The 14,843-nt window shown below is 44.3% G+C and overlaps 1 protein-coding gene across 1 annotated transcript; it reads left to right on the forward strand.

Moving 5' to 3' along the window:
- Window positions 1–4,189: 4,189 nt before the first annotated feature.
- On the forward strand, window positions 4,190–14,062 carry LOC131267082 (stress-activated protein kinase JNK). The gene is made up of 7 exons (XM_058269841.1): window positions 4,190–4,328; window positions 7,118–7,481; window positions 8,095–8,224; window positions 8,472–8,669; window positions 8,749–9,013; window positions 9,088–9,371; window positions 9,440–14,062. Exons 2-7 carry the CDS (start codon window positions 7,366–7,368, stop codon window positions 9,575–9,577), a joined length of 1,131 nt encoding a protein of 376 aa, XP_058125824.1. The 5' UTR covers window positions 4,190–4,328; window positions 7,118–7,365; the 3' UTR covers window positions 9,578–14,062.
- Window positions 14,063–14,843: the final 781 nt, after the last annotated feature.

Genomic DNA, 14,843 nt, shown 5'->3' on the forward strand with positions numbered 1-14,843 from the left:
GCTAGGCATCCTTTATTTCAGCGCAGTCATAAATCTTGCTTGTCTGAGGGGGGGATACGAAAAAAAACAACACCGAATTTTCCCTGCCCGATGACGTGCGTTTGCGTTGAACATTTTGCCGAACATGAGCGTGTAAAAAAAAAAACGACCGAAATACGCCATTCCGCGAATCGCAAAGCTCTAAGCTACTTTATTTATTTCACCAGCATTTTTGCGCTCTTTTGCGTGAGGAAAGCCGGCAAAAAAAAGGATTATGATTACAATGCTAGTATATCATCCGTCCATCAGTGTGCGGGCTTCGAGGCTTTCCACCGTGCTTTAGCCCCAGCTAGTAGAGTAAGCCATCGCACTGTAAAGTCCGGGTGTTTGCCGAAACACACAAGAATGTCGCAGAAACCCGGGAATAAAATGATGCTGCTGTGAAAATTGCAGCGCGCTGCTGCGACCGAAAAGCGAAAGGGAAAACGGAAACGCGATCCGAACGGAACGGCGAAAAGTTCTTCATCATGCGGCGCCAGAATGCTGCTGAACATATGGACGGGGAGGGGGGGAGGGTTTGGGGAGAAAGCATTGCCACTAGCGGAACTGTGCGGATCGTTTTATACTGCTCTGAAAATGTCGCTATGTTATTTTTGGACCACGTCCAAAAGACTCAGAAGAACGTGGCCAAATGGGGCGCGCTCTTCCAAATGGGGTCATTAGGAGGATTGGTTGAGGAGGGAGGGAGAACTGTAGGGGGCTGGAGCTGTGTATTCTCTTCCTTTTGTTTCTTCTTTCGTAATCACCAGCATCGCAAAATCAAATAGGTAAAAACAAAAACGCGGCGAATGAAGGAACATCGCCATCGTATTGCGGAGCTGCCTATGTTGCCTCTACATATACATAAGAGGCGGATTTTCTGGTGGCTTCGGTCAGAGCACCGAGACTCTGCGACTCCAAAGTCGACCGCCATCATCATCATCATCATCATCATCAGCGTTGGTCGGTTCGGGCCAATCGGTTAGTCGATTCTGTGTAAAAGCTCAGCAAGGCGTCGGCGAATCCGTCCTTTATGCTGTGCATGCCAGCAGTTGACCATCGGCTTCTATTTATAGCATGTAGCGAGTTCGTAAATCCTTTCCTTTTTTTTTGCATCACCATCCAACGATGCTTATTTTCATCGCATGGCACCACCCATTCGAATGCGTTGATCGAAACAAACAGAAAACAATTCGAATTTCGACACCATCATCATCGTGCGCCCGAATCGAATATATTTTCCCCCCTGGACTGTCGAACAGGCCATGGCAGGAACGATCGCCCCACTGGCTTTATGTAACGTTGGCCACTTTTATTTGAATCCCACAAGAGCTGAACGAAGTGCTAGAGATTTTTAGCTCTTCTCGAGGTTGTCGAGTCGTTTTGCGCTCCTTTGGACACTCGAAAGAAATGTACCACCCGATGGAGGAACGATTGAATCAGCCACTCGGAAAATCAAGCCAATGTTACGCCCCGCTGTATTCCACCACTCTGGCTCTCGAGGGTTCATCGCTGGGTGGAAAACCATTCTGAAGCACAATTTATGCAACAGCAGCTCAATGCCCTTCTCTGGTACAGAAAAAGTTTCAGTTCTCTCCCCCAAAAGCTGGTCACAGCAGGAATTTAATTTGCATTTCCTTTTGGCCTGGTGGGAGTCTTTCCTTCCACAAACCTGTAATTGTAATATGATGAACCAAGGTTAGGAATAAAATGCGAACTAGAGATTTATTTGAGACAGTGACAGGTAACCAAGCATCAGAGACTTCAGAGGCAGAGAAATAATAGAGTAGAATCTCTATAGCTCAAATTTCTAGGAATAAATCAAAAGAAGTTCTGTAAGTGAAATTATCCCTGCATATTGGTAGATGTAATTTCATGCAAATGAACGAAACTCCTCCCAACAGAAGACCTCTTCTAACGAGAATTCAACCATCATTGGCAACGTTGCAGTTGTCAATTCTCGACCATGACAGTGAAATTAGTATCCCCCCCCCCACTAAGGTTCTATGTCCGTTCGTTACGTTCGTTAAATTGCGCTCGTTCATCCCGTTCGCGCAATTCGAAACGAGTTCGACGGAAAAGACGCCCCCAGCTAACTGCTTGATGGACGACGAACTGACCGATAGGGCAATATCATTGTTCGACACGGGTTTGATCCGGTCAGCCAAGCGAAAGGGCCAAGCAGAAGCTTTTTCGCCCGAAAGCTCTTCGCCCCAAGCGTGTTTATTATTTCCTCAATCAATCATTTTTAATGAGCACATTGCGGAAACGGACGACGTGTATCGGAACGTGGGATGCATTTGGAGAGCACAAGGGGAGATTGATGTTGGCTGACAGGGTACAACATGGACGTCGGCATCCTGCTTGGAGTAAATGGAATTCATTTATTCATGAACACGTTGTATCTCAAAGCAGGTGGTGGACGAGGACGGGGGAGGGGGACCGGTCACACTCATCACAGTACTTTCCCCGAGGGATTTCGGAAGATCGAAAGAGCATGTCAGCACGCCTTCCGACGCTTTTGCATGCCATTAACTTCCGATAGCAGAAAGAGACCGCCCTTTCCATGTTCCGGTTAACCACCGGATAAAACGCTCGCGAACAGACAACCACCCACACACACATAAAGACAGTTGCGAACAAATGAACCAATCAAAAGGATCAAGAAAAATCAACAAACGATAGTGAAGCGAATAATTCCCAACCTCGCCCGTGTGTATGTGTCAATGCTTACTGAAAATCCCGATGGCTGACGGATCGAAACTGGGGCAAAAGTTCACAGTGCAAACACTCAAACACACACACACATATACCTACCCCCTTGAGGATGCCCTTTTTTGCAAGGTTACTCCCCTGTTGTTGGGTCGTTTTCATTTGGATTCGCAATTATTTGATCGCTTTCCACCACCACCACTGACTCCATCTTCTGGTGGCTGTCCTCGGGCATAATGGCATCCTTGTTGGATTACCAACGACGACGGTAAAGAAAGTTGGTTCTAACAACGACCTCCCTCCGGAGTGTGGTAGAACCGGTGGATTCTCCACGGTGTGGGAGGCGTGATCGTTTTTGGGTTTGTGTCGATTCTGCCCACTTCGTGCGTCATTGCGCCGTGTTGTTCGCCGGTTCGAGTTCTGTCGAATTGGCTTAGCGAAACTGCCCGGCCTTGTCCTGCACCGAAAAGAAGCCCCGAAGTCGGATGCCAATTCCAATTGCGAGTTCGAACAAGTGAGCTTACCACTCCTAAGCTCCCAATGCGAAAAGCAATCGAAGGAGATGGGAAAGTTCGTCGCGGGGAGGGAAAAGATACTTTTGCCGGAAGAAATAAAAACAAACGGAAAAACTTTCCTTTGCTCGGGGAGGGGGGTAGGGGGGGGGGGGGGGGGGGTACAAGAAAAGCAAAACATTCCCTGTTTGCAGCGTTTAATTAATCGAATATGATAATTGGTCTTTCGCGTGCGCTTCTTTTCGGTACGCTTTTCCGATGGAGGCGCCTGGTGCCGGCTTTGTTTCGTTACCGGAACGCTCGAATGGATTTTTTGGCGAACTGCTCGAAACTCGAACGAAGAATTCATTATCTTTCATGTTGCTTGCAATGAGAGCCGGAAGGTTTGGAAGGAAAAAATAAATTTGAAGAACTGTAAGATTTTTACTAATACACTATAGGAGTTGTTCTTCTTCAAATAACGTAGAAATTTGCAGCCATATCCTCTGTTCCGACTAATACCCACACTTCAACAAACCCTCACGGCGAAGAACGGGGAATAAAACCAGTTTTCAAACGAGTAAAGTTCTTTTCTTAATCGCCTTAGGGAAAGACATTTGGAATCCTTTATAACCCGTCTGATGTCTTTCCTGGCCGGCACCCCATATCCATTACCAAAGGCCAAAGTCAGCCTCACGAAGGAAGGGTACTCCGTTTGGATTGAATTTTAAAACGTAATGAACCGCCGGGAGAACCATTATCATTATTTTTTCCGGGGTGTAATGTATTTTCCGACTAATGAGTCGGCGGTGGAGGAAATAAAACTTTTCTCGGGGTGTGTGAAGCTTATAACTTTCGTCACGAGACAGACCAAGTAGCAGTACAGTATTGTATATCGGCATTAATTGATGGTTCGTTTCTGTTTTCTTCTCTCTTCTCAACAGACAATAACAACAATTAAAGGACAAGTAAGAAACAACATCGTGGCTTCAACATGAGCTCACGTCACGCCTTCTACACCGTTGAGGTGGGCGACACCAAGTTTACCATTCTAAAGCGATACCAAAACCTGAAGCCGATCGGATCCGGTGCTCAAGGCATTGTATGGTAAGTACGCAGGAGGCAGACCACCCCCGCAGCGGTCAGGGGAATTCCTTAACAACGCACGTCCTCAGAGTGGCCATGTCTTGCCGCCGACCACAGTGAAGCGAAGGCGGAACACACCACTTCCATGAGACACATTTTCGTAATTAAACACCGCCGCTGGATGTCGATCGTCTGTGAAATGTAGTAACGTACAGCATGTACAAGAGTTTTCGATTATTGTTGGTTTTTCCACCTCCACTTCCCCCCACGCTTCACCGGGGGGTGTTCACATATTTTCGAGCAAACCTAAATCTTCACCTTTGACGCTTGAATTTCCACTACCATGCATTTCCATTCTTCAGCATTTTGTTTTTCAAGAGGAAAAAAAAAACCCCTTCCCGAAGGTTTGTGCATCCTACTGTTGCGTGCTCGACTTCTGTTTGGAACTGTGTAATACACTCCCTTCCCAAACCTCATTGCCCTCCTCCTCCCCGCCGATTGCAACAAGCCTGCAGCTGATGAATAAAAAAGGAGGCAGCCGTACAAAAGCACCGAACTCCGAGTGCCGGGAGCGCATCACCCACCGTGCGCCACATCGGTGGCATAGGGCGAAACAATTTTCAATTATTCAGAAAGTTAAACCTATAACCACCGGCGGAATATGGCGAGCCTTGTTTCGTAAGGGACAAGCGGAATGCTGCTACCGTTGGTGGGGAGGCGCTGGGCGGGAACTTTTATCTCTTGCAGCTCAATTGTTCATTCGTTGCAACATCCAAAGCACTGTGCACTGCTGTGTATGTGTATCTATTTTGTGTGTATTTTTGGAAAAAGATTGGGGGCTCGTTCTAGTGGATTTTGTACGATTTTATTCATTTTCCATGGCGTATGTTGTGTGCAGTTATTTTTTGAAAAAAAACGAAAGAAGGAAAACGGAAAGCACTTTAATTACGTGATTGAGTTTTGCCGCTGGAGGTTTTAAATTTTTTATTCAATGGATATATTTAATCGACTCGTTTGGATTGGAAACGTCACGAACATCGCAAGGGGGGCTGCAACAGAAAACAAGCTCTTTACTTATGTATTTCCCATTTTTGCCACGGGGTTCCGGAAAAAAACACCCACACAAACAGCACCTCTTGCTCGCGATGGCAAACATATCTTCCTTGTGAAATTTCAATTCCAATGCTACGAAGCGGAAAGATCGTTGACAAATATTAATATTGCCCCATAAATCTTTGCCCTAAAGCACAACCCCGCCTTCCTTTTCTCGGAGCGGGCGGGGTGGGATCCTCCGGAGACACCAGTGAAGCTATTTCGTGCGCCTAATTTGCTTGCATTGCAGCGGGGTCTCTCCGTGCACCGAGCACCCCGCACCAAGAGCCCGCATCTTCAAACGACCGGAGAAAGCTCGTCGTCTACTTGTCTTAACTCTCCGCCAAGCAACTCCGGGTGCCGTTGTTCCGGTAGAGGTTTATACGCCATGAAAATTGATGGTCCCTTATGCACGGACCTCGGTTGCGCCCAAGAAATGGATGATGCTTTCCTGTGCACGAAGGGCGATGAAGAACGCATATGAACAACTTTCTGTTCGCAAAATTTGTACCCGTGTTGATAACGATAATTGTTGTTATTTTTTATAGCCCCTCCGCGTTGCTGCTGCACGTCTTACGGTTTCCACGAAGGAGAGCGGAACATAATGTACACGTGCATCACCCACGCAATTTCATCCCCAACGACGAATGTAGACGAATCTGCACAGAAACTTCTGGCCCCGGAAAATCTGGCCCCGGCCTAAGTCCCAATCTCCGTTGTCTAAATTTATGATTTGAAGTCGCAGTCGAGCTGCACAAAGCGTCATCATTCGCTTGGTTGGCCATGTATACTTGTTTCGTACGAGTGTGGATGGGAACGACGTCGCTTGGGGAATGTCCCTGAGGGGGTTCGAAGTCATCAGAAAGTCACCGTCATTTGGTTTGGTTCGGTGTGAAATGACTACTCGTTTGGGGCCTTGAGGTGTGAGCGCCTTGATATTGTGTTTGCCAATTTACATACGACCGTCCCGGATGGGTTTGCTGCAACCAATATCATCGCATTTGCATTGTTTGACTGCACCGTCGGTTGCATCTGTGGAGCAGTAATTAATTGGAAACAGAGCAGTAATTAAAAGGTTGTTGCACCATCACTCTGCTAGTTTAATGGCCCGTAAGGAGCTTTGAAGAGCCGGAAACTCATCGGTTAGAAACTTATTTGATAGCACGGATCTGCATTCGACAGCGAAACAGTAAACGTTTCAAGAGAAAACGTCATCAATTTTTCAATTAATGATTTTCCAAAACTCAACTTTTCTCTCTCGTGAAAAATAACTCGAACCTATCCGTCCGGAATCGTGCTAACTTTAGCCATAAATCAAAGTGTATCCCTATCTTTTTATGCTGTCTCTTTGGAGAGATCTTTTGCTCCTAATGAATCAAACCTATCTACCAAAAAAGAAACGTGAAAAACACTAAATTATGCACGTCATCGGTAGTCGAATGAGTGTAGGTTGTAAGGTCGCTCCTATGCCTCCCAAAAACAGTGATTGAGCATTTTTAGTTTCACGTTGCAAGAAAAAGCTCTTGTTCAAACTTTTGATTCGTTATGTTCTCGTTAAAATTTCACTATGATAAAACTTATTGCCTTTGGAGGTCGTCGTATTTGTAACAGTTTGTAATTAGTTTTATTATTTTTTACCTTTACCTACCTTTACCCATTGTATCATATTGATTTCAACATTTTCTGTGTTTTTATTTTATTTTATTTTTTCCTTTTAGTTAAGATCTGTTTTACTCAGCTGTAACTATTGCTGCTCTCGTTTTCAAAAGTACAATTTTATCGTGTTGCGGAAGAAAGCTAGTTTTTAAACCCGGAAAAAGAAACTTGGTCATAATATATAGTATTCAAGTTTCTTACACTATTGTAAAGTGAGAGTGCATACATACGGGGGCACTATTTCTAGTCATTTTGTTTTCCACTTAAGGAGTGCGTCGAGCGAAACGACGAACGATATTCCGTTTCAATCATGAACAAAAAATCAACCAATTATGTCAAGGTTCAGTTCGGGGACACCGAGTTCGAAGTCCCGGACCGTTACATTAATCTGGAGGCAAAGGGTTTCGGTGCCCAGGGCACGGTTTGGTAAGTTGCTGCCTGCCCGTTTTATTTACCTACTAAAAACTAATCAGAGCTCACGGTTTCGGTTAAACTGCATACGATAATAATAGTAGGTAGTGAACATTTATTCGACTCGATTAATTATAATCTTAAAACTATGGTGAAGGTTGTTGGTATTTGTTAAATAGTTTAGAGGTATGGTTATTGAACTAAAACAATAATTAATAACTTCTAGATGATTTAATGTGAGTTTTGATGTGTAGGAAAAACTGGCAATGATTTTCATGCCAGTTTTCTTCTGTCACCAGCTGCAAAATTTTAATATTCGTTATGTCGGTGAAACGGTGTTTGCTTCTTATATGTTCACCCTCTTATCTTCTTAATAAAACATCAAAACATCGTCCCAAAGCATCCACTAGCAGAGCCGGGCCATCCGTTGCAGATTTCCGCAGTAATATTAACATTTTCGTCGATTCTCTTCGCATCCGACTAACAAAATCATTGAATCTCGCCTCACGTTACCATTGCGCTTTGTCCTTGTCTTTCGCCAACGGCTCTACAGGGAATCGGCTTTACAGGGAAAAGAGAGAGTGAAATAATGTAAATGTTTTCTTTTCCGATTCTTTCCCTTTTCCAGTGCCGCATACGATACAGTAACACAGCAAAATGTTGCCATCAAAAAGCTATCACGACCTTTCCAAAATGTCACTCACGCCAAACGAGCCTACAGGGAGTTTAAGCTTATGAAATTAGTCAATCATAAAAATGTAAGTATACCATACGAGCCATCTGTGTACGGAATAGTAGACACGCGCTCTCTTGCTTTAAATTACGCTAAATCTCCTCGGAAGTGTTTACATACAGGGTGAATATTATTACCCGAGAATTTAAAAACATCACTGTCCATCAGATAGAGACGCTTCTATAGTAATAAATACATTACCAAAGGAGTAAACCCAGCCATTTCCTTTTTCTAAACATCTAATAAATAAAAACACTCTTCTCTTCGCTCAGATTATCGGACTGTTGAACGCATTCACGCCGCAGCGTACACTAGAAGAATTCCAAGATGTGTACCTCGTTATGGAGCTTATGGACGCAAACCTGTGCCAGGTCATCCAGATGGATCTGGACCACGAGCGGATGTCCTACCTGCTCTATCAGATGCTGTGCGGCATCAAGCATCTCCACTCGGCTGGTATTATTCACCGGGTAAGTTGTTGAAGAACCTCCCGAGGGTGCTCCAAATGATTTCATCATTAAATCATGCCTGTATTCTCTCTATCTACAGGACTTGAAGCCGTCCAACATCGTCGTCAAATCAGACTGCACGCTAAAAATACTAGATTTCGGTCTGGCCCGCACGGCCGGCACGACCTTCATGATGACGCCGTACGTTGTGACGCGATACTATCGCGCACCGGAGGTTATCCTGGGCATGGGCTACAAGGAGAACGTCGACATCTGGTCGGTGGGCTGCATCATGGGGGAAATGATACGGGGCGGCGTGTTATTCCCGGGTACAGATCATATTGATCAGTGGAATAAAATTATTGGTAGGTAGCTCGTCATTCGTGAACGTGAAAATAATTGCCCGATACTAACCGCCGGTGCGTTTTGAATCCAACAGAACAATTGGGTACTCCGTCCCAGTCATTTATGACAAGATTGCAGCCAACTGTGCGGAACTACGTGGAAAATAGACCACGCTACACCGGATATCCTTTCGATCGGCTCTTCCCCGACGTACTGTTCCCGACCGACTCGAACGAACACAACCGACTGAAAGCTAGTCAGGCACGGGATCTTCTGAGCAGAATGCTAGTCGTGGATCCGGAGCATCGTATCTCTGTCGATCAAGCGTTGGTGCACAGCTACATTAACGTTTGGTACGACGAAAGCGAAGTGAACGCGGTAAGTGAACAGTAATCGAATTCGAAGCAGTAACACCATTTTCACATGAACTATCATTTATACTTCAGCCCGCCCCCGGACCGTACGATCATAGCGTGGATGAGCGCGAGCACACAGTCGAACAGTGGAAAGAACTGATCTACCAGGAGGTTATGGAGTACGAGGCACGCAATAATCTAGCCGACGGTGAGGGTGCTCCACGGTAGAAACCGGAGGACAGTTGTACCGTCGGTTCCGGATCACAGTCATCTTCAGTAACGGACGAAGCAACAGCATTAGCAACGGGCACATCAGCGGCAACGACGGCGCAACCAGGCGAAACGGCCGCCTCATCCGGGCCACCACCATCGACCGCCGACGAGTAAATGGACGGACGTGCAGTCAAAGGACATCTATGATTGGAAGTTTCTTTATTGCAATAATTTGTTATTTAGAAAGATTCACTGACATCGTACAACGTTTCCGCTTTAGGGCAGTTTCGGTTCCAAACATGTCTTGGTTTTCGGACGAGTTTTATCTCATAATTTTTCGGAAGCGTCCTGCGCCGCGACCGTTTACCAATTAATGAAAGGTAAAATGGGTCAACTCTGAAGCTGCTTTCCAGTCGCCATTTTCAGTGCGTCTTGTCTAGTGGTGGTGTGTGAATACAGATCCTTCTTTTCTTTCGTTGTGTGCATGGGTTAAGCAAGCGTGAGCAAGTAAGCAATGCTTACATAGGCATAAAGAGTGATATGGTTTCAATCATCTGTGCGTGGTGTCGCGCGAGGAAAAAGGTGGAAGAAAAATGGTGGAACATTTACCAAAACTTATATATCTCGCCCCGTCGTAGTTCCGTATCTATCTGGTCATTAAGTGCAATAATGTTGGGCGCGTGAAGCAAACGGATAACATAACACGTGTATGAACGTCGCGCGCAAAAGATGAAGAAAGTGATATTTACAGCCTGAACAATGTCCTTAGTAGTGTGTGTGTTGTGGTAAAGTGCTGATCGTTTCACACAGGTTGAGCTGAACTTGTTGAACGTAAAGCAGCTGTAGAATGTACTACATTCATAGGGAGCGGTTTTTTCCTCACAAAAAAACACGCATAGTCCCCAAAAATATCCGGTGCACACACGTTTGCGTTGTGCTGCAGCGTTGATTGACGATCCGTGGCACCCCGTTCCGTGGTAAGTTATTTCATTTCCCTTTTACCGGGCACGAGCAAAAAGCCATACAAAACACTCCAGAAACCGGAAGAGATAAGAAACAATCCTGGTCAGGTGGGGTAAACATCCACACAACATTTAAAAAAACCTCTTGGCAGTAAGGGATAGCAACAAAGACATGACTGAACTTTGTATCGCCAGTTGGGTGTGTATGATGTTGTTGGTTCATTAGAAAATCCGCAAATATGATTCCCTCTCGCTTCATTTGAAACACACTGCCCTCTATTTGAATTTAAGAAGACTTGAAGCAAAAGAAATCATATGCAGACAAGTGATTATCGGTGAAACGTCGGATGATCGCGGATACCGACACAAACAGGATTTCAGTTGGTGCAGGTTATTGCTCTGTTTAATTCATTTGACTATTATTCATTCACCTTGCCATTTGACTAATTGTGACGGCTTGTCATGTAGGGATACATGCCGCACCACAGGCGGTGAAGACATTATTGTTGTAGAAGGATAATTTGTACAAACTACCAAAACTACTACTAGACAAAGTCGAGCGAAACGTACTTAAACAAAAGACGCGAACAACAATATATTCACATTTCGTTCACATCTGCACACAACATAACACTACTACGTTTTACTCCAAACGCAAATACGTCGGGAAAGGAAATCGGAGCAATTTTAAGACTCCACTAGGAGGCAGGAATGAAAAGAAACAATTCGTTTGGGGGCAGCATAGTTTTTGTAATTTGTTTAAAACAACATGTCGCAAACGGCAGTAAACGTTACTTTCTTACCATAAATAATACAATAGCTGTGTAGAAGAAGGACCCTTGTAAATAGCAAATATCGTTACTCCCCCATTCGTAGCAAGGAATGCTGACTTCAAAATAAGCGAACGAATCGAAGCAGACAGATAAGACAACAGAGGGAAATAGTTCTTACCTACACCCCCGTATCGAAAACGTGTCTCATATTTCTACCTTTGCCCTCCGGAAACAGCACGAGATATGCAATGATGGAGACATTTATAAAAACCAACACGCTGTGTATTGGGAGTGATTAGAACGTGATGTGAAAATATTTTCCATTGCGTCAACATCCGCGGCACTGACGCTCGAATGAAGAACGATTAATAATCCCATTATATCAATCCCCAGGCCCTGTTCCCTTTCCTAATGTCGACAGTTTTGAAACCTGCCTCTCCAATTGCAAACTCTATTAAATCTATTTCTAACTAACCATATAAATACGTTTCCGTCACGTAAGGTTCCCGCGAATGAAGGCGTATGTAGGAAATCTAATTAAATTCTTTCAACCAAGCACACACGGCAAACAAAAAAAGAAAATCGAATATAAAAGCCCGTTTAAAACAAATTCTTAGTAACTAGAAAGCAAACACACAGCAGGCGATGCCGCGCATATAGAGCTAAACAAAAGCAAGAAAGAGAGCAGCATAATAATTGAACGTAATATGACTACACAACACAAAAAAAGAAAACCAACAAAATGTTAAAGCAAGCTTTGGATTGAGCCATGGGACGCAAAGTAAGCCATGTGTACACCACAGAAAGGACAGACGAGATAGGAGATGAGATGAAACGGTACAGTTTTACGATTCCGCCCTTTTTATAAAAGAGAAAACCAGTAGAAGATGATGAAGAGGACAAACGTGTTAAAAATTCTACGCTCAGTGTGGGTTCGTCCACCAACGAAATTTCCCCGTTGGAAACTTATTGTTGGTGGGTGACAAACATTGTGGCGCTATGCTTAGAAGTAAAATAACCTGTGCATATAAATAGAAGCTTTTCCGATACTCTAGCAATCTAAACTCTCCGAGGCAGCAGCACCACCACCACCACCACCGTGATGAGGGGAGGGAAACCCTGGTGTGAGCCCTGTTTGCAGTTTCATTTTTGCGTTGAGTCTGCTGAAGGAGGGGTGGAGGCTGGCAGCAAGAACAAAACAAAAAAAACCATAACACCTAGTGACAATCGCTTCATTTTTAGTTGCTCGTTAACACACACACCGTGAATGGCCACTCTTGGAGCCTTTTTCTTCGGTGTGTCCAGCCTCCGAGAATGGAAGCAACAATGTCGGCATACGAACACACGTTGTCTTGTCATCCGGTAAGCGAATGCTCAAACCAACAATATATGGCAACTTATAGTGTTACTTGGTAGTACTAATCTGTGTAAAGCTACGACAAGAACGTATCACACGATTACCGGAAAGTGTAACACACGTCCAGATCCAGTGGTGAGGAAAATAATAAAAAAAAACAATGGCAAATGATTACACTACTTAAAGAAACTTACACCAATCATAGCAAATGAGTGCATGAGCAAATAATAGAGTTCCATACCAACAGCAAAATCAATAGCAAACATAAAAAAGAGAATATAGCAAATAATATGAAATTACTGACCTCCACTAATCATTCCTGCAAAAGATCAGGGAGGAAGAACGGGAAAGAGAGAGAGAGATAACGGTTGGATGTAAATTAACGCATCCCAATTAATAAAGCAATAAAGATGCTGCTTATGCTCTTCCTTCGTGCACCTCCTTCGTGGAGGAAGGATCGCTTTCTTTGGGATGACCCTTTCCATCATCCGGTAGGCAAAACCACACACACACACACACACATACACATACAAAATAATAAAACAAGCTAATATGAGCAGCTCCCTCGTCGTATAAGCTTTTTCCCATCGGATCGTCCTTCGTTGGTCCTTTGTAAATCGTTTACCGTAGCAGATGAGTAACAAATAAACCATTCTAAAGGCATGAGTGTGGAGCAGTCGACGATGATGATGATGATAATGATGAGAATGAATACATAACACAAACGCAAACTTGTGCAACAAATAAGGGAGAAAAACTAACAACCAGTATAGCAATAGTCAGGGTTCAGGAAAAATGCCTGGGGCATGAGGTCGCGACGTCTCGGTGATTCGCAAAGGAGCGGTCACAGAAAGTGAAATAAAACGGCCAGACAAAAAATAACACAGAGCATAAACGTCCCCCCCTCTCTCCTCCCACATAGCTACCCGGGGAGGACACCATGTGTGTATACTCGTCAGTAAAACAATATATCCGGTATAAGAGAGAGAAGGAAAATTTAATCTAAACACACATACACACACACACACACAAATCATATAAAAACAAATACACCGACACATAAGCATAATAAATTATTTGTGAGTGAACTGCAAACCAGACAGCTTGAGAAAGTAAAAGAAAGCATGATTAAAAAGAAAGGATATTAGGATTTAAAAGTAAGCACTAGAAACAAAAGGAAACCGAGGAAAATAATGTGCATAACATGTGCATAACAACTCACACACAATGGGTGTGTTACCTGCAACTGCCGGTGTGGGATGGGGGGGGTGTGTCCCTTTCCTCCCGAAAGCGAGTGCAGTGTGTGGTGCAAAAAAAAAAAGAAATATTAATAATTATTAAAATAATAATGTGCAAGAGCAGAGTGTGAAGGAGGATGTACGGAACGGAGAACAACCACAAGAGAAGCGAGTATGTTGCAGCATTAGAGGGCAGGCGATATATGAGAAAACTATAAACTAGAAAAGGGGTTAAAATACAAATAAAACGGAGAAAGTTACACAGAAAAGGCGAAGCAAGGCAAAGAAAAAAACTAAGTGCAAAAATACAACCTCTCTCCCTCTGCTGCGGCGGTGTATTGCTGATAACGATGATAACCGATGCGCGATAGAAGAAGTGGAAGAAACTCAAGTGTACTCGCTGCATGCCAGTAGGACGATGCAGCAGAAGGACGATGGTAGGGAGAGAGACAGAACAGCGTAGAGTATATGATTTGGAGTAACCAAGCAAAGGGAATATAAATCGAATGCATGAAGCGATAAGAAAGGAAAATAAATGAATTAATAACTACCAATAAAAAAAATCGAAACAAGGATTTCTTTCTTCTACTATTCACACATTCATTGTTTATTTTTAGAGGCTGTTGGAAGGATTAGAGGGCTTTAGATCGTTGTTATCGAATGACACGGAATGTGACGACCGGAAAAAGCCGACATTGCGCGCGCGAGAGAGTGAGCCGAGTTTGGTGGCGTCCGATAACTCATCCGTGAGGAGAGAACTGCCCTAGATGCGGCCCGCGCCCGCATGAATCATCAGCCGAACGGGACCCAACAGTCGAACGAGACGCCGGCCCGTGACCATGACAGCGAAACATATCTCCTTTGACGTCATAAGCGTAAACACCCGGCCCGCGTGGACCGGACGCGCCACAGTCGAGGCACACGCGAGATTACCAATGGCAGAGATGGATT

This window comes from Anopheles coustani, chromosome 2 (assembly GCF_943734705.1).
Source record: "Anopheles coustani chromosome 2, idAnoCousDA_361_x.2, whole genome shotgun sequence".
Taxonomy (NCBI): Eukaryota; Metazoa; Arthropoda; class Insecta; order Diptera; family Culicidae; genus Anopheles; species Anopheles coustani.

Coding starts and splice junctions, on each gene's coding strand:
- LOC131267082 (XM_058269841.1), top strand. CDS start 7,366: ATGAACAAAAAATCAACCAATTATGTCAAGGTTCAGTTCGGGGACACC. Junction 9,014..9,087: donor TCAGTGGAATAAAATTATTG/GTAGGTAGCTCG, acceptor TGAATCCAACAG/AACAATTGGGTACTCCGTCC. Junction 9,372..9,439: donor ACGAAAGCGAAGTGAACGCG/GTAAGTGAACAG, acceptor TTTATACTTCAG/CCCGCCCCCGGACCGTACGA.